The sequence below is a fragment of the Psammomys obesus genome, unplaced genomic scaffold (assembly GCF_907164565.1).
Source record: "Psammomys obesus unplaced genomic scaffold, mPsaObe1.curated_primary_1811, whole genome shotgun sequence".
In the NCBI taxonomy this organism is placed as follows: domain Eukaryota; kingdom Metazoa; phylum Chordata; class Mammalia; order Rodentia; family Muridae; genus Psammomys; species Psammomys obesus.
In genome coordinates this window covers 8,082,008-8,105,257 of record NW_026596088.1, presented here as the reverse complement: position 1 = coordinate 8,105,257, position 23,250 = coordinate 8,082,008, and the positions used below count along the sequence as shown (strand labels likewise).

Sequence of the window (23,250 nt, the reverse complement as noted above, 5' to 3'; positions counted from 1 at the left end):
CTTTCTTTCTTTCTTTCTTTCTTTCTTTCTTTCTTTCTTTCTTTCTTCCTTCCTTCCTTCCTTCCTCCCTCCCTCCCTCCCTCCCTCTCTCTCCCTTCCTTCCTCCCTCTCTCTTTCCTTCCTTCCTTCCTTCCTTCCTTCCTTCCTTCCTTCCTTCCTTCCTTCCTTCCTTCCTTTCTTTCTTTCTTTCTTTCTTTCTTTCTTTCTTTCTTTCTTTCTTTTCTTTCTGTTAGGAACGTAGGCTCCAATGTGAGATAGCCTGAAAACTTTTGAAGTTTGATGTTTTTTGTTTTTTCTCAACCCTTCTCATCCTGCAATTCTGAGAGCCCAGGAGGCAATCGGGAGATGGGCCAGACACCTTGGATTTCCAGCTGAAGATTTAGAAGAATCCCTTGGCAATTCTTGGACAATGTAAAACCTGGGTCAGTGAGCCTCGCTCCAGGCACAGGCGCAGAGAGAAACAGATGCAAACAAAAAGCCCTGCCTGGATCCAATCCCACCCAAACTGTTGTTTCCTTCTATTTCTTGTGAGGATAGCTGCTGTTTCTTCAAAGGTAGACGTAAATTTACTGGGTTTAAATTCCAAGCCTGCAAGGAAGCCTCCCTACCCCCTTCCAGTCTCTCTCCTCACTGAGATTAGTTCGGGGACCCATGTCCACTGACCAGAAGCAGCACATGCTTCTCCTACATTTCACTGTCTGACTTGAAAATGATTGTCAATGAAGACTATTGATACAGTTCGTTGCCTGCTTGCTGCCTTTCTCCTCAAGGTGAATGAACTTGTCTGGCGGTTTTGTTTCCTGAGCACATTTTAAGCACTGATCCATGGTACAACATTTCCTTGTAGTAAAAGTTTTTACTGTCACAAGTGCCTTGATCAGGCTGAATGTTCTTGGTTACAATACAGAGTTAAATAATTTAGTGCGTGGCAGCTCCTGAAGCAGGTTGATTGGCAGCACCGTGTGGGCATCGTAGATTGTATGTGTGTGATAAATGTCAGAGCTACAGGTCAAAGGTCAAAGCCATACCTTACAATGGGCTGGAGTGCAGTTTGGAGGCTGATCTTCATGTCCAGTGGGTAGGTACACTGGAAGTTGACATTGACGAAGAAGTCCCTGATAATGAAATCGGTGGCCAAGGAGAGGGTGTTTCTGTAGCTGGCATGGGTCCCATTGCTCTTTGGCATAAACATGAAACCACACGTGTTTAGTAAGCAGATGTGTGTAGGTGGACCTCAAACTCAGAGCTGTCTGATTCCATAGTCAGTGTTCCTAACCATGGAGACACCCCGACCTCTAGGGAGTAAGGAGTCCTCCTTTGACTGTAGAGCTAACACTTATGGGAAGCCCAGAGTAAACGCTAGGAAATGAATGATTGACAGAGGCTGCCATGCTTGCTCTTCTCTCCCCACCCCTGATTAAAAATCATCATAATTAGAGCTGACGTCATGAAGCTCAAATGTTAACCGATCCAACCTAAGCCCTTTAACATGGACCAGAATGTATAAATTCACATAACCCTAGAGGCTCCAAAGGGATAAGACATTTGCCTAAGCTCTCACAGCTATGAAGATGTTCCCATTTGCACAAATACTACCCTCTAGCAGCAATGGTGTGAATACCACCTACCTCCAGAATGTTCCCACAATCACTAGCCAAAACAGGCCTGGTCATGGACACCCAGTTGTTGGACTCATTTTGCATGATCCCGCTGCAGTTCCTGTCATTCAGGTAGGCAATGATCTCCTTGTTAAAGCCCAGACCTCCCAGCAAACACTTGTCCAGCTTCACCTTGATCTCATTGGCTCCACAGTCCAGCTGAGGCTGCAAACCCTGAATATCTAGGAGTCCAAGAAGGAGGTCAGTGGAGTGGACAGAGGACATGGACAGCGAAGAGCATCTACATTCTCTGCCTTTAGGCAAATCCACCACGCCCATCAAGTTGCTGAATAGACTAGATGAGGTCTGGGACCCCAGTAGAAGTCACGCTTGGATTGATACAGAGGTCTCTGGTCCAAGATTTCCAAGCATCTGAAGTACAGGATTGACTTAGCTGCCCTTGGGAAATGAAAGTGGTCCTGTATTCCGGACTAAAGCAAAGCCAGAGGCCCGTGCCAGAGCCACCTGTTGATACAATGCTCCAGTAGCTTACCTGGAAGTTTGGTCTGGCACCACCCTCTCGCACCCTTGCAAACCTGCTGGCTTCATAATAAGCAGACCAAATACATCTCAAGATCTCCACAATGTCAGTTCCATGGCCCTTGACTCTGTTCCCTGCCTCATCCTGACCTTCTAAGCCTCTTCCTCTTGCCCTACCTCCTCAGGCCTGGGAGCTGCTCACCGGAAACATTGAGGCCCTGCCTACAGACACAGGTCCAGATGCCATCCTGGAGCGTGCATTCCTCCTCAGGACGACAAGGAACTTCACACTTCGGTGGTTCGGTGGAAGGGTCTAAAGGAAAGGGAGGAAGAAAGAGGATCAGGATGCAGAGCAGGATGGGTCTGAGTCCTCCCAGGTCCATGCTCTCAGTCCTTCAGAATCTTTATAAACATATAAGATACTTACCAGAAGAACCCAAGCCCTCAATTTGTATTTCCTGACTCCCAAATCCAGCAGAGCGAGTAACATCCCTGAAACTGCCAGGCCAAGTGCTATCCTAACTACTTCCTCTGTTTTTTGGCTCATTTGACCCTTGTGGTAGAAATGTGTGACAGGGCAGAATGATTTTAAGTCCACAGTTGAAGGGGCTATGGGGCCTGGGTTTAAGTCCCAGTGTGACCTTTTTGTGTTCTTAGATCCTAATATGAATGACTGCATAGACACTCTTTCATGGACTGAGCAGGGGGATTCAGTGCATCGATGGGCTAAAAGCAGAATGGTAGCGGGTCCTGTGTGAGCAGTGTGAGCTGTTATTTTTGACCTTCTGTTTCAGATCAGAAAACAGGCTCTAAGAGGAATAAAGTTTGAATGAGCCTAGGTTCTTGATAGTGTGTGTGTGTGTGTGTGTGTGTGTGTGTGTGTGTGTGTGTGTGTGTTATATGCATGTGTGGGAGTGAGCACTCATACATGTACAGACATTAGAGGAGGACATCAGGTGTCCTGCTCAGTCACCCTTCAGCTTATTTCCTGAAGACAGGGTCTCTCTTTGAACCTGGGTCCAGCTTTCTGTCTCTGGTCCCCAGAGTCTGGGGGTAACAGGCATGCGTGGCCACATCCAACCTTTTCATGGATGCTGGGCATTTGAACTCATGCCCCCATACTTTCACAGCAAGCACTTTTACCTGTTGAGCCTTCCAACTAGCCCAATCTTATGCAATACACATTTTTAAGTCATGGCTATCTCACACTGAAATGTAAGTTTCTGGCTTGTGCCTGGCAGATCCTGCTTCACATTGCTATGTGTGTATTTCTGACAGGAGCCCAGGAGTGCCTGCTTTGCCTAGTCTCCTCCTGACCATCTCCGCTGGCACCACTGCATTCCGGGTGCAGGCCACCCTGCTCTGTAGCTTACCTGTGCAGTATCTCAGACTGCATTCAGGGGTACCCTGAAACCTATACACGTGATAGTCTCCCGACTCATCTGTGCAGGCCTTCACCTGGACCTCAGAACTCCAGAAGCAACAATTTTCATTCCAGTGGGCACAGGCTGTGTGCCCGACAATGCCATCTCCGAGAACGGGGTGAGATCCATTCAGCCACATGGGAGCAGAGGTGTGGCACCGGTTTACATCCACACAGGTCTCTGGCATCCTCACTCCTCCGTCACCTACAAAGCGGTACCAGCCATGCAGCTCATTATCACATTCTGCTCCTAACTCTGTGTTCTCTGTGCTTCTGGAGGGATCATCCAGGACTGTGTATTTCTGGCAGGGGTCAAAACAGATGCCAGCCTCTGGAGTTCCGGGGGCCCCACAGTCCAAGTCCAGCCCGTAGGAGCTGACATCTCTGGGGTTTCCATAACCTGGGAAGAACAGAGAGTATGTGGGTGTATTGAGGTACCCCACAGCGTTGGGGGAAGGGGTTAATCCCTCCCCTATTTTGTTTTGAATGTCCCAATGACCCCAATGAGGCCAATAGGTATACATTGCAGTAATGAACACCAAACTTTGTCATTCAGGAAGCAGAATGATCAGTAGCAAGGACACCCAGGCCACCACCTTGCACAAACTCCACTGCCCCACGTAGGATTTCAAAGAGCCTCTCTGCCAGCCACTAGCAGGACACTTCCGGTGTCCCACTCATCCAATGTTTGTTTTGCTCATAAGTGTAATACAGTCTCCCTGAGAAGATCCTCAGATATTAGTCAAGTGAAGCAGAAAGAAATATTAGCATGTGGCTTGATTTGGCAAAATACGTTCTTAAAATAAAAGTTGGCTTAAGTTTGACCCATCTCTAGAAGTAATCACAGATTTGTTGTATAGCCCTTGGAACTTTCCCATGCATGTGTGTCACACACACACACACACACACACACACACACACACAGTTGTTTTAAATGTTGGTTGCAATTTTTAAGTTCTTATAAAATCAGCATTGGTCCCTATCAGTCAGTAACAGCACCTACAGATCCATCATGTCAATCACTCCCAAGCTTAGTGTTACTGGTATATTATTGGCTGTGTTTTTCATTATTGTGCAGCGCTCTTCAAAAATAAAATCAAAGGACCCTTGGCCTCTGACCCACCCAGTGCAGTAGCTGCTTCTGAAGACTCCAGGCATCTTGAACAGTCCCTGAAAGCCGAAATCACCCCAGCTAAAAACCACTCAGCTGGCACAACCATTTCTGATGCTGGTTTTCCTTTGGGGGAAGGGGGAGCAATGATGTATGAAGAGGCCGAGAAGTGATGGAGGGGATGATCAGATGGCAGAAGAGGAGACGTAAGTGCAGTTCGGACCTGCTGGCTGGTGACCTTGAAAGGTGGTTAAGCTCTCCTGAGACTCGTTCAAAACCAACCCTGAGAGTTCAAGGTTTCCAGACCCTCTTCCCACACCTCAGGTCCTGCCATGTGCCCACCTGTGTTCTTGTTCCTGTAATTGACTTATAGAGATGTTTTTCAGCGATTCTCTTTAAAAATTAGTTTCATGCAGGAGGGGCTGAAGAGATAGCCCAGTTAGTACAGCATCTTGTAAGCATGAAGATGTCAGCGAGATCACAGAGAACTCACTTTTAAAAGCTGAACATAGCGGCATGAGCTTCTAATCCCAGTGCTGGGGACATGGAAATAGGCAGATCCTTGGGGACTCCCCAGCCAGCTAATCTAGCCTATGGTGAAAGTGAGAAACTCTGTCTTAAAAAGCAAAGTGAATGGCACTGGAGGAATGGCATCTGAGGTTATCTTTGGACTTCACCTGTGCGCGCGCGCGCAAACACACACACACACACACACACACACTTATAAGTATATAAATATGTTTCATCTAAAGAAATAATATCTATGATAACACAGGCTATAGGGATGGTACTATTTAATATTCATAAAATAAGTGTGCAGTCACTCAAGTTTTTGAAGAGCTTCCCAGTCTGCTGGGGTTATTTTGGGAGGATGTGCTTCATTTTAGGAGATAAAGCCTTAAAGATTAAAGGAAATGGTTCCTGTACAATGCCACGCACAAGCAAGTAGGTCTAGCCAGTTACCTCTAAAATAGTGAATTAAGCACACCTTTGGGTTCACAATCTTACATACATCAGTGAGACTTTTTTTTTAAGGAAGGAAAAGCTATTTTCCAGCCTTGCTCATGAATGTGTTTGCTCTAAGGACAGGAATCGTGGTCCTTGTTATTCTTGGATCCTTTCCCACACACCCTGTGCTTTCCCATGGGAGGAAGAGCTCAGCTTTCCTCCCAGCCTCCAACCATGGCGCTCACATTTACACCCTTAGCTGGAAACTTTTTTTCTACAACTGTCTGGATTGCTCCCATTTGCAGATCTTAGAAGCTGGGTGTAGTGAAACACCATTTTAATCCCAGCATTCTGGAGGCCAGAGCAGGAGAATTGAGAGCCAGCAAAACACACACACAGAGAGAGAGAGAGAGAGAGAGAGAGAGAGAGAGAGACAGAGACAGAGACAGAGACAGAGAGAGAGAGAGACAGAGACAAACAGAGACAGAGAAAGAGACAGAGACAGAGATAGAGAGACTGAGAGAGATCTTTAGAACATATAGATATTGTTAAATCTACCACCTTCTTTTTACAGATGAGCAACTTGAGAAGGAGAAACAAGGTGACAGGATGATCTTCCCTACCTTTTGGTCTGTGCTCTCTAATCACCTCCTGAGAGGGGCTGCAGAATCTAAGATCCTTGCTCCCCTGCCCTTCCAGGCTCTGGGAGATTGATGATTCGCTTGCTCTCTAGCCCTGACTCTTTGCTTCCAATTCCCTGTTCCTGGAACCAACCTGAGCAGCCTTTTCTCCTCAGTCCCTCTGCTCCTTCCCTAGGTCTTGATGAGTACCTGAGATCCCTGGAGAGCAGACACTCACCTTGCTGTATTGTAGATGGAGATACCAGTGTCAGAATGCAGGAGGCCACAGCCAGCCACAACAAGTCACGGCCCACCATCCTTTGCGTAAAGTGAGGTTTGCAGGTCACTCTGCACCCTGCAGACTCTCCATGCAACTATGGAAAAGGAAAGGCTCACATCAGGACAAGCCAACAGACCTCTGAGCCCAGGGGTAAGGTTGAAACTCATATCATCAGTTCAGCACCTATCATGTGACTCTATTCGCTTGGTGCCCCTTGCATGGTTTGTCTTACTTAAGTCTCTGAACCACTGTTACAGTTCCCATTTTGTTTAGTTTCAAGAGTACATTAGTCTAAACAATATTTATACAGCTGCTTCTCTGCAGTTATGAACATAACATAGCCCACATATGGCAATAGGTCCAGGTTCTCAGAATCCAAACTGCTGGCATGATGTGCAGAAATGGAGTGGGCTAGGAGTAGGGGCTTTCCAAGATGAAATCCATAGAAATCCAGCCAAAGGTGGGTCAGTGCTGCAGAATGTCCCTGAGCTGCACTCGGAAAGCCCCTGTACAGGTGGAAGTAGACACTCTTTGGAAACTGAAGGCAAGAATTCCAGTGATTGTCAGTAACTATGAATAAGAATGCTGTCTATTTTGATTATATGCATCAGGTCCCGCTAAGACCCTCTGGGATTTCACAAGCATAGCACTCTGTCAGAGTGAATTCTAAGGCCCTTTCTCCCAGCACAGAAGATGGAATACACTGGCTTCCCAGTTTAAAAAAATATCTATATATGATGAAATAATTAATAAATGAATAAGCAAGCAAAGAAGTAAGTAATAGGTATAAGAAATGCCTGCCAACTTCAGGTGACATTTGCCTTTCTGTGCCGTGAAAGGGGACCTCTGGGTGATTTCTTGCAGCCTTTAAAAGATGTAAATTGGGTCTGAAAACCTGTTTCTGGTGGGGTATTATGGTTACATTATGAGAGAACAAAGACAGAGGGGTACCCAGGACTATGGTGTTAGAGACGCCAACCCGAGTGGACACCCATGACTTCTTCTTAGTGGGAAGAAAAAGGATGTCATCTATAAGCTGGCCACAGCCAGCAGGCAACTGGGACCACTGAGTGGTTTGGGGAACATTTGTCAATGGTTAAAGTCCAGAGTTACTCCTGGGTTCAGAAAGCTTGCAGATGGCCCTAGCAGGTCCGGTCGATAAAGAGAATGAAACTCACCTCCTCGTTGGGCCCTGGAGCAGGACTTACCTTGAGAGAAGAACCCAGACCCTCTTCTTCCTCTGCCCAGCGTGGGAACATGCCCTGCTGTCTGCCTCCTTTATACTGACACTCCCCGCCCATGTGGCTCTTCGAGATTGGTGCTGAGGTAGGACTGGCACTAAGCACCCAGGCACCAGGACTTGTTGAACGTAGGTAAGATAAGCCATTTACCGTAAGGGGCCGTGAAAGAAGGGCTTACGTGACAGCCACATGGAAACTCTTCCAGAAGGTTCTGTTTCACACGAATGTTTCTCAGGAAGCAACTGCAGTATGTACTTAAGGTTGGCTACACCAGGCGCTGCCAATACCTTGCAATCATTATTCCTTACATCTAATCCTCCAATAAACCCACAAAGCCGATGGCATGTTTATTTCCACAGAGCAAAAATTAATGAGAAGGAAGCAAAATAACCCAAAGGAAAGTAGACAGAAACCAAATAGGCTTGTTTGCTCAGCAGATGTCCAGCGTGATTCCTGTTCCTGGCTGATTGAAGTAGAACACTTCTGCTTGACTCACTTGGGGCCAGGGAGCATGAGAGAATGAAGGAAGGAGGGTGGAGAGCTTCCCGTTCTTTGTTTTAGTGACAGGGTTTCTCTGTGTAGCCTTGGCTATCCTAGACTCAATTTGTAGACCAGGCTGGCTTTGAACTCACAGAGAACCACCTGCCTCTGCCTCCCTGAGTTCTGGAATTACAAGCATGCACCATCGCACCCTGCTGAGCTTCCCATTCTTAAGCCATGGAGTTTACCCGGTTTCTGAGGAAATATTTGGAAATGATGACTCAGCATCAATATAGCCTCTCCTCCAAGTCCTCAAAATAAGCGGATTAGCCTAGGCCTTAGAAGGCACGGGACTGTGAAAAAGGCTTTAAGAGTTTGGCCCATATTCAGTCCCTTCTCCAAGTCTTTCAATATCTAAAGCCATTGTTCCCTATCATCCAACTTTTTGTCGCCCCCCCCCCCGGCCAGTTTGTACTGCCCACATATTCTTGGATGTGTGCAGTTCCTCTGGAGTGTAGTTGAATTAGCAGGGGCTCCACTCTTAAATACAGTGGACTCTCCCTCTCCCAGCCAATATTACAGAGGCATTTTCTCAACTGAGGTTCCTCTTCCCCATAACTTACTCTATCTAGGTTGTATCAACTTGACAGAAAACCAACCGGAAGAGAGGACTTCAGTCTAATCATGGCAGAGAGCATAGCATAGAGTTTCCTTCATGGCAGTGGGAGTGTGTGGCAGAGGATGTTCACATCATGAAAGCCCAGGAAGTAGAGAGCAATACAGGAAGCAAGGTCACGCCCAACCTTGAATGGCCTGCCCCGAGTGATCTGCTTCTGCCAACTGCACTCCACCTCTTAGAGGCTCCACAGCATCCCAAATAGCACCAGCAGATGAGGAACAAATGCTAGAAAGAAGGGTCTGTGAAGACCATTTCACATTCAAACTATAGTACAGAAGTTCAAATTCACTCACAGGTTAACCCAGCTTGGATGACTCTCCTGAGCCAGTCCTCAGGTCCTGCGGTGGCTTCTCCTCCTGGGTTCAGACACTTGAGGTCCCTCAAACTCAACAGCTCCCATTCTGACTTCCTCCCTCTCCCTGTGTTCGTTATCCACCTTGGTCGATGGCAGCACTTCTCCAGTCTTCCAACCTGGAGGCTTGACTCTTTCCTTGGGCCTCTAGTCCAGGGCCGCTAGTCCAGGAAGTTCCACACCTCAACCTTCTATATATCCAATGCCTTGACTCTATGCCCTCTTCTTCATTTGTTTCTACTTCGCCAAGTGAAGTTTAGGTCGCCATCTTGTGAAAGGGTGGTTTCAGTGTTTGTTCTTGTCTCCCTTGTTTCTGCTGGTTTCCCTGTACCCTATGAAATCCCCTGCTCCCAGAACCCTATGCCCCAGGGAATCTGACCCTGTTTACACTTCCTACTTTTATTATCACTGTACATACCAGTTCTGCTTCTGCTAATGCAAGATTCTCTGAATTCCTTCTCACCCCCAAATGTTAGCATAATCTTCCCCCTACCTAGATTGCTCCATGTTTACCGTATCTTCCAGAAAGCTTTTCCTAAAGCCACATTCTGCCTGGCCCTCTGTTCTGCTCCAGGCCTTTCCAGGATGGCTCTAATCACACTCATTTGCCTGATAACTAATCTGCGCATCGAGCCTATAGGTGCTTTGTGATCAGCCCTTCCGATCATATTTGTTTAATAAACAAATTGAGAAAAACAAATGTATATTCTAGGCCTTCTCTAGTGAGTTGGGTTTCCAATGTCCAGGTGTCAGTCAGCCTTGTAGAAAGGCACAAGTTCAAGGACTTTTGCACTTGCTGTTTCAGCTACCTGTCCCCAGTAGGATGTGCTGTTCCTTTCTACTCTCAGCCTCTGCTTGTCAAAGAGACTACACCCTGTCATTTTATGTGAAATAGCACTCCAGTACCCTATTATGCCTGTCCTCTCCTCCCCCCGCCAGGTGATTGTCACCATTTGTCACATTTCATGGTTATTATTTCAAAGCATCTTCGTTACCAAACTGGCTGTTTTAGTAATCTGCTATTTCCTCATACTGTGCCCAGAATCTCTAGGGGATACACTAAGCTGTGTGGCTTGCAGATAAAAAGCAAGAAAGGAAAAGACAAGAAAGGGGCAAAGACATCATTGTGACGTTTCTCCTCTGCCCATCACCCAGTCTTTGTCTTTAGCTCCTGCTCTTGATTCTCCTGGCCCAGACCTTCTCTTCAACTTCTGCTGCTACTATGTCACAACACATACCATGCTGCATGAAGTCACTTGGTCCAAGGTGACCACAGACTGACTGTGGATGGGATAGCACTGGGCCAGCCTGTGGGCCATCTGTATAGCTCTTGTGTAACAGCAAGAGATCTGCACATTCTGTGTGTGTCTTTGTGTGATAAGCACTCTCTTAACATGAGACACACTGTCCCAGCATTCCTTCCTGCAGACCCACAAGTGTGACTTTCCCTGGGATCTGATGTGAGGCCTTGGCCTCTCCTGGAAAGTTCCAGGGAAGCAGCTGGGTCAGAAAAAAGAGTTCCCATCAGCATTGGTGACCTTTGGTCTAGAGATCTCTGGGCTCTCTGAATGTAGAAAGTATGTGGTTCCTGTTCATGTACAAAGTTCTGCAACGACTCTCTCCCAATGGAAGGGGAGGTGGGTGTGCTCTCCTCTCTCCTGCCCAGGCCTGAGAAAAGATCTATAACTTGAGGATTGGCAAGTAGAAGCCCAATGAGCAGGAGGGAGCCACAAGACACCTGTTATTGCTTCTACATCTCTTCTCTAAAACTTGATAATCCCGAGTCAGGGGCTGGCTTTGTCTCATCTGCCAGTGTTTCTCAGCACCCAGGGTAGGCCTAGAACATGTGGAGTCCTCAAAGTCCATTTCTGGAAGACCAAATGTGCCTTGTGAGAGGCATCACGGTTGCCTCCATTGCAAAGAATCAGCCACCTCCTGCTGTCAAACTCTCCACTTCTGGGGTCCCAGGCAGACTTTAGAATGTCTCACTGCCTATGCTCCCTGTTAGATCCCCAGAATATCTTAACAACTAGCACAGGAACAGCTTGGTAAATATTTACTGAATGAAAGAACGAATGTATTTATGGACAGGTGAAGTTCAGACACTTGTTGAAGAACATTTATTGAGCCCAGTTTTTTGGAGCGACTGCAAAGTCCATAAACATAGGGAAAGAGTCTGTTTTACTCCCACCTCACGATGCTCATCATAACAAACCGTCCCCACAGCAACTGTGTGCTCATTGATGATTTGAATTAGTGACTCCAAAAGCTTATGAGTTAGAATTATTATTTTGCCACATCCCTTAAGGAGGCAGGGGCTTCATGTACGGACATATCATGAGTCCCATTTGGAGAAAGAGCAGCATTGAAAGGTACCAACTTGGTTTTGATAAGTGAGGATTAAAGAGAGTAAGCAGTGTGAGCTCCCTCTCCTGCGGCTGGAAACCAGGCTGCATCTCCCCTCCTGGCCAGCAGGAAGAGAGCTGAGAGACAGAGCAGGTTTCCTGCTGTCCATCACTGAAAGTTCAGAGCCAAAATGGCTGAGAGAGGCACTGACAGCCAGACGCTCAGGAGCCCTGAAAGGTAAACAAATGTAGAGTCATGGCAAGGGCTGGTGTGCTTTTGTGCAAAGTAACCTAAGACACTTTCTTACAGACTAGTCTGGGAAGAAGGCTGCCCTCTCTGGACTAGGCAGTTAGAAGAAGCTTGCTCCTGAGTGTGAAAACAGATAAAGGTTCCGTTCCGTGTGGACTGATTTGAAAAAGGCAGTAGTGTCTCCTGGAGTAGCCCAGCAGTACAGAACTTAGAACAAACACCAGCTCACTGTAGTGACCCTCTTAGATCCAGGTTTCATAAGCCAAGAAAGGCAATGGCTATGTGGATTCAGTTTTCATTTGGAGTGTCAAGTAAGGCAACAGGCATAAGAAAAGGGCCACAAAAATGCCACCAGTCCCTGGCTTTTGTGGTCTGGGGCTTGAAGAAAAAAAATAAATGGAGTTTCTTGTTTATCTAGTGTGCTCAATGCACTACTAAGTTTGGTTCTTGGAAAACAATGGCCCTCAACAAATATTTGTAGCTTGTGGAGCAGCGCCAGAAGGTGTCAGAGATGTGCCTCAGCCTCAGGAAGTGCCAAGGACAGGACAGGGCGGCTGTGCATGTCCTTGGGGAACATGTTTGTAACAAATGTATGTGGATGTCTGAGCAGCAAACACACCTGCATGCACTGCAGCTGTGTGTACATCTGTGCAAAAAGACATGAACATGTGTGATCTGTGTGTGCAGATGCGAAAGTGTGTGATCAGAATGTGCATATATGAACGTTTGATATCTGTATATGCATATATGCGTACAGACGCGAGTGTGTATGGTCTGTGTGTTCAGACGTGAATGTGTGCGATCCATGTGCAGATGTGAGTGTGTGTGATCTGTAGCCCATGAATGTGTGTGCAGGTGTGAATGTATGTTCTCTGTGCATATGAGCATCAATATGTTGTTTGTGTGCAGATATAAGAGTTGTGCGGTGCAGTGGTGTACGCCTGTGATCTCAGAACTTGGGAAGGCAGAGGCAGGTGGATCTCTGTAAGTTCCAGGCCAGTCTGGTCTACAAAGTGAGTCCAGAACAGCCAAGCCTACACAGAGAAATTCTGTCTTGGAAAAACCAAGAGAGAGAGAGAGAGAAGAGAGAGAGAGAGTTGTTTGTGCGTGCATATCTGAATATGTATGTGCATATAGGAATGTGTGTGATCTGTGTGTATGCAGATATGGATAAATATGCATGCAGACTTAACTGTGGTGAAACCTGTGTACAGGTATGAGCGTTTGTGCAAACATACCAGGACACTGCATTCTCTTGGACTGTTGGGTCATGCCCAACACTACTGAGAGACAGCACGAGTGTGTTCGTGCGTGCAGACCAACATCCAGACATTTCCAACACAAATCACCTCTTGGCAGCTCAGGCTCTGAAGGCTATGCCCTCCAGCCCACTCAGACCCCAGCTAGAAGCCACAGAAGAGTGTCATGGAGCAGATAACTGTAGAGAAAGGACCTAAACTTACTCAAGTTGCTGAAAGCAGCCTTGGACACGGGGGCCTGGACACCTTTGGGGAAAACAGAAGATCCATGAGAAGTGAGGCCTGTGGCTGAGATGAGCTCCCCCCACTTGTACAGTCAAGGTCATCTTTCTAAACCCAAATCTGGTCACACCACCCTCCTTCGCTGGATCTTTCTAACGCCCCATACCTATTGCCTTTAGAAGAAAGGCTTAAAACCTACCAAGATCGCCAAAGCCCCACAGGAGCCACACCTACACTAGGTTAGCCATTATCACTTTCCCTCAGTTCTCCTAACAGATTGGCTTCTCCTTAGTCTTCCTCCATCACCCACCCTGCGTTTGGTTCCTACATCAGAACAGCTCCAAACTGTGCACACTTTCTTCCTGCATGAGGCAACTGCAGTTCTACACATCGACATGACACAATTTCCCCGACTAGTTCATCAGATCCAAGGTATCAGACCTGTTCTGCTTATCACAAGACATTAAACCACAGTAACCAGCAAAGCATGTCTCTGCAGTGGATGAATGAAGAAATGAATGCGCTCCAGCTGGCAAAAGAACAAGGCAGCAGATAGCCCCTCTTGCCACAGAGAATCCACTGCTCCTCACTCTTCAGTTCCCAGTGAGACCCAAGGAGACAGGTTCTGCCCACCTTGCCTCTTCCCCACTCAGAGGCATGATGGAAGAGTAGATCTCTCACCTTGTCGTGTGATGGGACCCAAGTTCAGGACACGAGTGTGATCTATGACGTTCCCACTTCGAAATCGAGTACCAGAGCAGGCCTGCAGGGGAAGAATAACAGAAAACCACTCACGTGTGGAGAGGAAGGCAGAACGTGAACCGCGCACGAGAAGTGGGCAGCCAGGTCAGAAGAGCGTTCCCCCTGCCTCAGGCAGGACATAGCAGCTCACATCCAAGCCCAGCCCCCTACTGTGATTGTGGGAACATCACTTAAGCTCTCTGAGCTTTTCCAGTTGAGAAAGTGAGCTGTGCACTTCCCTTGATTTTTGTGATGCCTGAATACATTAAAACACCTGATTTGCACTCGATGCTGAAGGCTTAGCTCCTGTTATTGGGAGATAAGCTTGCAGCTTGCAAATAAGGCCAATTTATCAGGCAAGCTCCCCGAGACTGCTGCCACCATTTCCTAACTGCCAGGTAGACCAGGTGTCCTGACTGGCTCTGCCCAATCTGTCATGCAGCTCTGTGCCCTTGTGTTAAGACAGAAAAATACCACAAGTGCATGTCTTCCTTTATGCCTGTGGCCAAATGTCTTGATGATAGAGATGAGTGTTCCAGAAGGCTGTTATGGTGGGTGCATGACTCACGGGTTTGCATTTTTCATTCTGAGTGTTGCACAGGTACACTTCACAATGCAGGTAGACAAGGTCGTAATTTCCTGCAAACCGGAACATCTGAACAGAAAATCGGCCCTGAGGGGACTCGCCATTCTCCACCACCTGGATGGTTGTATCCTCTGTGTGTGGACATCTGAATGGGAAACACGAAGACATATGAGGGGGTTAGGTAATCAAAGACTCAGGAGTCCACTTCCTCGGCTTAAATACCACATCACCACCTCTTAGCTGTGTAACTTTGGGCAGCCCATTAAACCTCTCCGTACCTCAGTTTCTCCATATGCACATGAGAGTAATAATTATAGCCCACGTCAAAAATAATTGTGAGGATTAATTTCATTGTTTTTTTCAAAGTGCTTAGAACAGAGTGTTGCACACAGTAGGTGCTGCCCGTGTCTAGAGCTGAAGAAAAACAATAAAAGTCTTCAACCACGGAGTTGGAACAATTCATGAAGTCAGAAATTTCTCACTTCCAAGGAACTATATTGAAGAGTCATTAGCTATTTTATGCTGTTGAATATGTGCCTGTCATAACAGCAAAAAACAGGGAATCCTGGCAGCCACTGGCCCAACAGAGGTGTGTATGCCCATCCACAATGCATGAAATGGCATACAAGCACAGCTGCCAAGAGAAATAAACCAACACACAGAGGATCACATATGTGCTGCGCATTCTGGGCTTTGAAGTGGACACTCCTGTTTCATTTCACATTTGCTCATAGATTATTTAGAAAATATAATGTAATTTAAAGGACAGAGAAAGGATCACTCAGTGTGGCATTCACTCTGCTATATATCCACTGTAAGTCAGATCCAATCCTAGCATCTCAAACTCTATTTGACAAAAAAGGAAGAGGAAGAAGGAGGGAGTATAAGTAAGGGAGGAGGAGAAAGGAGGGAGAGAAGAAGGAGGAGAAGGAAGAAAAATAAAAGAAGAAGAGGAGGGGGAAGAACAAGAACAAAAAGAACAACAAGAAGAATAAGAACAGTGAACAAGAAGAAGAAGAAGAAGAAGAAGAAGAAGAAGAAGAAGAAGAAGAAGAAGAAGAAGAGGAAGAGAACGAGAAAGAAGGACTTGAAATTAAGTAGTAACCCATTCCAAAAGGGAAATCCATATTCATCGCAGCTCGTGACAGCCCCAATAGTCAACCCCAATATTCAATCCTAGTGTCCCCTCTGGTCACCCTCATTGTCCACAACTTTTCTCCTGTCTTGTGATGTAGCAACACTTCTCCTTGACTCATTATACTTAGGTCCACTTCCTCATACACACACCCAGAGACACAGCTACACAGCCACATTTCTTTCCACTTTCTCCAGAACATGCACACCACAATTTTATACTCAGGGAAAATAATGTAGGGACCCTGCAGAGCATGGGGCATTTGAGAAAATGAACATCAAAGTGCATGCACTGACTTGCACCTCAGAATGAGTAAATGAAAAAGCCAAGGATGGCACTCGTGTCATTCTAATGCCCTAATAATGTAATGTCAAGTTTACATCAACGTTGTCCTAATTCCAACCTTTTCACCTTATTTAGATACCACCTCTCTGATACCACGCTTGCCTGTGCGTCCCAACATCTGTATTTTTGTTTACTTAATCCTTTTTTCTTTCTTATGATACATTTCTGCAGACATTTAGATCGTGGGCACATACAGCGATTGCTTCGTATCACTTGCATTGTAAACAGAAGAAATCTTACAAACGAGAACAAGGTAAACACGAGAGCTACCGGATATTAGTGGGACAGTGTTAATATTAAGAAATTCTAAAGCATTCTTCTCTTTTCTTGCAAAGGGATATTCTAAACAGAAGGTAAATATTTGGTGAGCGCCTGACTGCTCATGTATCTTTTAGGTAGTCAGGCTGATTCTAAGGACCATCCTCAGGGAAGAACAGGTCAAGGCCTCTCGGAAGTGCCTTTCCTCCCTACGCCATGGGCAACAAAGCTTCTCCTTCCTCCATTCCATTCACCCAAGGGGCTTTTTAGCTTTTGTTTAATTGTCTGTCTTGCCTTCAGGATTTAAACTGTACGAGGTGGAGGTTTTCTTCTCCTCCTTTCAGCACCGTATCCGTGAAAGCCTGGTAACGAGCAAACTTTCAAAATATCTGCTTAATTAAGGCCTCTTAAGGAAGGGACGTCGCACCAGTGCCCTCAGAGTTTCAACTGCTGACCACGCCCACCCCCTGCTCTCCCAGCCACCTTCTCCCTGCTGCTGCTCTGACACTGCCTTTCCATCAGATTTCTTACATTTTCTCCGTCAGGACCGCCCACTTGGCCCTCCAGGGAACATACAAAACCCTCTCCAAATACAATGCTTTATTGCATTTAGATATGTGTTTTACCTATTTCCAAGAATATTATAATGCATCACATATTAATATCTAGTGAAATAACACCTAAAAACTACTGGATAGCATAGGTAGAGCTCTGCATTCTCAGACCCTTCCATGGCTTTTTGCCTGTATCCTGGGTGGGTCAGGACTATAGGTCAGTGACCTACAGGACCATGAAGATGTATTTCTCCCATTAATTCTAAAGACATCCCCCCAGATCCCATCCATGAGCCCCCAAATAGGACCCACTGCTTTACCTGTTCTGGATAATGAAGTATTTCACGGGGTCTGTGGAGTTGCTACTGGGTGTGGCATAGCAGTTGGTCATTAGCAGTACAAACCGGGACAAGTCACCCCCATCCAGCATGGTTCCCACGTACAGGAAAGCCTCAGTGGACAGCATCACAGAGGGACCTTGGTAGGGCTGCGTGTAGGTAGGACTCTGGAACATCGCCATCCGCACGGTGAACATGCCTGTCCCACCCAAGCTGATGTTCAGAGCACTAGAGAGGAAGAAGAGCTGGTCAGAGGACCAGGTCAAGAGCATTCACAGATCTTTAATGGACGGCATTCTCGGGAGGGAAGTTCCTTGAAGTTATCTGGCATTTTCATTCAGGAGCAGGGCGGGATCCCTCAGAACTGCTTGCAAACTGCAGTGAGCACAGGGGTCTCTCAGGCTCTGACTGGGCAGGTCTGAGGTGGCACTCAGGTTTCTACATCCCTAACAGGCTCCCAATGATGCTGATACCACAGCTCCATACCCTGAGCCACATGTGCAGGGCACTGCTGGTACCCCCTTGCTACCATCCTTTAAAAAGGGACAAATTCTCAGGGGGACCTGCCTAGACCTCTTGAATCTCAACCTTCAACGGGCAGAAAGAGATGAGCAGGCAGGAGCCCTGCAGACTTGAGTTCTGAGGAACTGTCTTAATGTTCCTTTCAATACCCACATCAGACTGGGTCTCATAAATGGGTGGGTTTTAATCCACATACTCACACTGGTGGAAATTTTACTGCATGGTCTCTTAAAGGACACAGAGAGATTGGGGTCACACAAAATAAGGCACATGAGAAATGCTCAGCAATCCAGAGGTCACTTCACAGCAGGGAACAGGCTGAAGCTTCCTTGAACCCCAGGGAGGTTTGCTCTCTGGCACCTTGAAGGCAAGCCTAGGATATGGCCACATTACCCCAGGGCACTGCCTAGCCAAGTAGTACTCCATCCAATAGCCCAGAACAAGCAAGTCTGACACATCAGCCCGGGACCCTTCCCAGAGTCTGTGTCTTCGAGGGCACTGGTTCTCAACCTATGGGTGGTGACCTCTTTGGCAAACCTCTGTCTCCAAAAACATATACATTATTATTGATAACAGTAGCACAGTTACAGTTATGAAGTAGCAATGAAATAACTTTATGGTTGGGGTCACCACAACATGAGGAACTGTATTAAAGGGTCACAGCATAAGGGATGTTGAAAACCACTGCTTTAGAGATGCTGCTGTGATACCCTAATGAGATGTTTCCTATAAAGAAAACATGAGGTGTGGCCTACAGCAAATGCTCAGCGTAAGTATCAGTGGCCTGTGACTCATCATACTCAAAGACTTACAATTTTATTTAGTAATGGGATTCAATTATTTTTCCACCAAAATGGATGGAGTTTCCCTGGTTCACCTCTCCAGCTAGCTTTCCACCCTAACAAGCCACCTCTGAAGAACACGATTTGTAAATGCCTCTTTAATCAGATGTCTTCAGTTTAGAGAGGGGTGGAAAGTGAGATCTAAATATGAGATATGATGGCACAGAGTCCCCTCCAGAAGCAGGACCACCCAATCCTTCTGAAAAAAAAAAAAAAACAGAGGCTGGTATTTTATTCACCTTTGTAGAATGTCACTGTCCTAAGAAATGCAGTGGAAGTATTATAAAGGCTCCTTGGCAGATGGGGGAGAGGGGGACAGTTAGATGGTGGATATGGGTTCCCCAAAGCTATTCAGTTAATATATGGCAGAGCCTGGGTTGGAACCTGGGTTCTGGGATTCCTCATTAGGTATACTGCCTCCTAGAGAGCAAAGCCAGTGCCCATTGTCAAGATCTCATGAAGATCTCATGGTGAGGGCGTGAGTGGCTGAGGAGGTGAGAGGCTGAGGGGCTACAGGGCTGATGGACTGAGGAGATGAGAGGATGTGGGGGTAGTGGGGTGAAGGGTGAGAGGCTGAGGGAGTGAGGGAGTAAAGGGCTTAGGGGGTTGTGGGGCTGAGATGAGAGGTAGAGGGGCTAAAGGTGTGAGGGGTTTGGGGGGTGAGGAGTTGTAGGTGGATCCCCCAGGAACACTGTTGCCCCTTGATGGCCACACCTGACCATGGGCTGTAGGGATGTCTTCAGGCTGACTTTCATGTCCAAGGGGTAGGAGCATTCGAAGTTGAATCTGATGTTGACATCCCGGACTATGATCTCATTTGCCAGGTAGAGGGTGTTGCTGTAGGTGGCATGAGTTTCATTCGTCTGTATCAGGGGAAGAGAAGTGGGAGAAAGGCTGATGAGACAGACCTGAGCAGACCCTCAGCAGGGTTTTATAGCCAGTGAGTTTGTCTGTGGACACCTGAAAGTTGTCCTCCCAGTCTGTGTGTTACAACAGCGGTGATTTTTGGAGCAGATGTCATGCTCTGACCTACATTCTCCTCCGGCCTCACTCCACCAATGCTTCCAATGGCCTAAAGTGGCAGGGCTGCTGAAGCCCTGCTTCACGGATGAGGGAATGGAGGTCCACAGTTCTCTGAGAACTGAGGATGTCCCCGCAGAGCATGGGATCTACACAGCCTGGGCTAGTTTCAAAACTGCAGGACTTCTCGTCAGAACTGAAAATGCAAGCTATCCCTAATTTCATTTCATATCATCCCTGACACATGGCAGTTTCTTCCTTTCCTCCTTTCCTTTTGCTCCTTCCCATTTTCCTTCCAGGGATGAAGGAGGCAGGAGGAAGCGAGGCGCCAGCCACACAAAAATTTACGTGCTGATCTCTGCAAAGGTCTCTGGGGGTGAGGCTCTTCGCAGGATCCCTGGACACAGACAGGCTTGCCTTTGGTTTCTTAGTGGCTGGAAGCCATCACTGCCAGCCTAGCCCTACCTTTGCCATCTGTGAAATGGGGGACCATCCTTAATAGCTCAAGCTCACTTCAGACACATGAATCAATTTAATCCACCTTACAGAAAAGTCAAACAACTCACCCAAAGCTCATAACCCGGATGGACTGGGGCCTTAAATAGACACCACTCCAACCCTGTTGTCACCACTGGCAGAACTTACTCTCAACACTGTCCCACAGGAACCATGGCGGGCAGGGGTCACCACGGAAATCCAGTCTCGTTCACCCCTCTCATGGAAGCCTGAGCAGTGGCTGTCACTCAGGTACATGAAGACCTTCATAAAGCCCAGCCTCTGCAGCTGGCACTTGCTGAAGGACATCTTGATGTCATTGGCCCCACACTCCAGCCTGTGTTCCAGGAGGGAGACATCTGAAATGGCCAGGAACAACAGGATTAGGGGCCTATGCCTCTGGGCCAGGGATGTTTCCAGGTACCCGGCATGCTTGCTGGGCTGGCCGCCAGATGCTGTCACTTTAAGATGCCTTGGACTGATGCCGTCGTATGCTGGTTACTTTCCCTCTTAGAAGAAGAGCCGGCTCAGAGTTTGGAGTGGGCAATGATAGCTAAGAAGTTTTCCCTGTTAGTCAAGTGTTTGGGGGCTGCTGTATGGCTCAGTGGGTAAAGGTGTTTGCTGACAAGCCTTACTACCCGAGTTTGATCCCCAGACCTACAGGGTGGAAAACCAGGACCGACTTCCGCAAGTCGTCCTCTGATATCCGCCCAGGGGCCTTACCGGTGATGTTGGAGTCCTCTTTACACTGGCATCGCCACCTGCCGTTATCCGATATGCAGTCCTCATCGACCCTGCACTCCTGGCAAGTCCCCTCCACGGAGCTAGGATCTGCAACATTATCAACACGTAACGGTCAAACAGCTTGTGCCTCGAGACCCCTGCAGACTAAGGGGTGGAGGGTGTCGGGGCTTACCTGTGCAGTAAGCCAGATTGCACTCTGGAGGCTCCGTCAGGTTGTAGACATAGTAGCCGCCTGGGCAGGCCTTCACCTGCACCTCTGTGGACCACAGGCAGCAGTGGCCGCTCCAGTGAGCGCAGGCCGTGCGACTCACGATGCCCTGGCCACTCGACGGGTGCGAGCCATTCAGCCACATGGGTGCAGCCGTGTTGCAGCGCAGGATCGGCACGCAGCTCTCAGCCATGCGCACGCCACCCCGGCCCGTGAACCTGTACCAGCCGTGCAGGCCTGTGTCACAGGAGTAGCCGGAACCGTACTCCGTGCTGCGCCAGTAATCGACGAGGGTCTCATGCACATGGCAGGGGTCCTCGCACACCAGTGCCCCATCCGGGCCCTGGGGCAAACAGTCCAGCCCTGGCCCACAGGTGCCCTGGGAACACTCGCAGTGCCAACCATCCCCTCTATAGCCCTCGGGACACACGCACGAGTAGTTGCCCTTTGTGTTGACACAGGTGGCCAGGGCGTGGCAGTTATTGAGTCCCTGATCCGAGCACTCATCCACGTCCGTGCAGCCCAGCTCAGGCGTCAGACGGAAGCCGTCGCCACAGGAGCACTCGTAGGAGCCCAGCGTGTTCACGCAGCTGCTGTTGGCAGAGCAGTTGTGAGTTTGCGGGGTGGCGCACTCATCCAGGTCCTCGCACACCAGCCCGTCGCCGGTGAAGCCCGCCTGGCAGGAGCACGTCGTGACCACCCCATCCTCCTGGCAGGTAGCGTTGCTGTGGCATTCAGAACACTTTCCTGCGGACGGAAGAGCCCAGCCTCAGAACCCGCGCTGCTGGGCGGATGCTCCGGCACAGACCTCGTTACCTTGATGTAACTTAGAAAGCCACCCATCCAGCTCCCCGAGTGGATTCCTCTCTTCATCTAGTTAAGCATGGCCTTCACATGGCGCCTTCTTTTCAAATGGCCGTGCTGTCGCATCCAAGGGCATAACACACAACATTTCTAATTAATACTCGTGAGGGATGGAGAGTTAACCTGCCACCCCTTCCCAGACTTTCCACACTCTGTGCCTTCTGCCCAGGGCCTTTTCTCTGACTATGCAGCCTTCACCAAGATCCTGTCTCTTCCCTCTGAAGACCTCCCAGCCCATTTGACAGGACACTCACACTTGGCTTTTAACAGTAAAAGGAAAAGAGCTGCTGTTCAGCCTCACATACTGTCACTTACTCCATGTCTGACAAAAAGATGGGCCCTTTTCATTCCGCAGCTCACTGAATCCTTCCCAATGGGGTCCCCTGACACCCACTTTTATTTTTTTATTTACAGAAAAGAGCATTGGGATTCAGAAGGAGTTAGCCCCTTGAAAATTGTCAAGCAGGACACACACGCATGGCAAGAGCACAGAACATGTGCTTTTAACCACGACCCCACAGTTATATTTAATGTTGCTCTACGATGGAAGGCGATGCTCCCCTCACGGAATAACCTCACACTTAAAAGGAGAGGGGCCTGCAAGCCACCTGGGGTCGGGGGTCCGATCTCCTACCGATCTGGACATGTTTGTGACTTTATAGTGACGTGCAGGAAGGATTCCGAGATGTCCTATACCATTGCCCCGACATCAGCCTCACCCACGCGTTGTTAGTGATTCAGTCTCAGGCCCCTCGCTAGGCCTGCTAAAGCAGGATTTGCATCTTAACACAGCTTCCAAGTGAGTCCTGTGCGCAGCACAATCCGCAAAACAGGCTTAGAATAAAGATCACGTCAAGTGCGCTAAGAGACAGATTTAAGATTGTTTCTGCAAAGGGAACATGTCTACATCCCCCCCCCCACACACACACACACACTTACTTGATTCTGATGAGTCACTGGCTCCAGCTACAGTGAACCAAGGGGTTATCACCAATACCACCAGCATCCAGGTCAAAGAGAGCAGCTGTCCCATCCTTTCTCCTCTGCCCTCTCTCTACCTCTGGACCTGGAAACACCTGCCCAGAGGCGAGGATAGGTTGCGTACTTGGGATTCCCCTTGTGTTTCTGATGCCTGAAAGCCCGAGAACAGGGGTGAGTGAAGCACATTCATGATCCAGCTCCCCTCCCTACAGTCAGAAGGAATGCTTTGGTCATGCACCATTTGTATGGATCAGAAAACAGCATTTATA

General features: G+C 47.9%; 2 protein-coding genes across 2 annotated transcripts in view; both read right to left on the bottom strand.

Annotated features, from left to right (window-relative positions):
• Positions 1-7,836, bottom strand: part of Gp2 (glycoprotein 2) — a 16,160-nt gene extending 8,324 nt beyond the window's left edge. The window contains exons 1-6 of the mRNA XM_055627631.1: positions 7,729-7,836; positions 6,479-6,614; positions 3,512-3,961; positions 2,341-2,451; positions 1,629-1,840; positions 1,029-1,177 (exon numbers count right to left, since the gene is read on the bottom strand). Coding sequence (XP_055483606.1) covers positions 1,029-1,177; positions 1,629-1,840; positions 2,341-2,451; positions 3,512-3,961; positions 6,479-6,614; positions 7,729-7,821 — 1,151 coding nt within the window. The 5' untranslated portion in view covers positions 7,822-7,836. The remainder of the gene's footprint in view (positions 1-1,028; positions 1,178-1,628; positions 1,841-2,340; positions 2,452-3,511; positions 3,962-6,478; positions 6,615-7,728) is intronic.
• A 3,601-nt stretch (positions 7,837-11,437) lies between these two features.
• Umod (uromodulin) lies at positions 11,438-23,033 on the bottom strand. Its single transcript, XM_055627530.1, has 10 exons — positions 22,940-23,033; positions 21,101-21,883; positions 20,908-21,015; positions 20,335-20,543; positions 19,384-19,532; positions 17,288-17,533; positions 14,658-14,820; positions 14,030-14,111; positions 13,331-13,372; positions 11,438-11,848 (listed from the first exon to the last, which is right to left on the bottom strand). The coding sequence occupies exons 1-10, from the start codon at positions 23,031-23,033 to the stop codon at positions 11,787-11,789; spliced, it is 1,938 nt and encodes a 645-aa protein (XP_055483505.1). The 3' UTR covers positions 11,438-11,786.
• Positions 23,034-23,250: the final 217 nt, after the last annotated feature.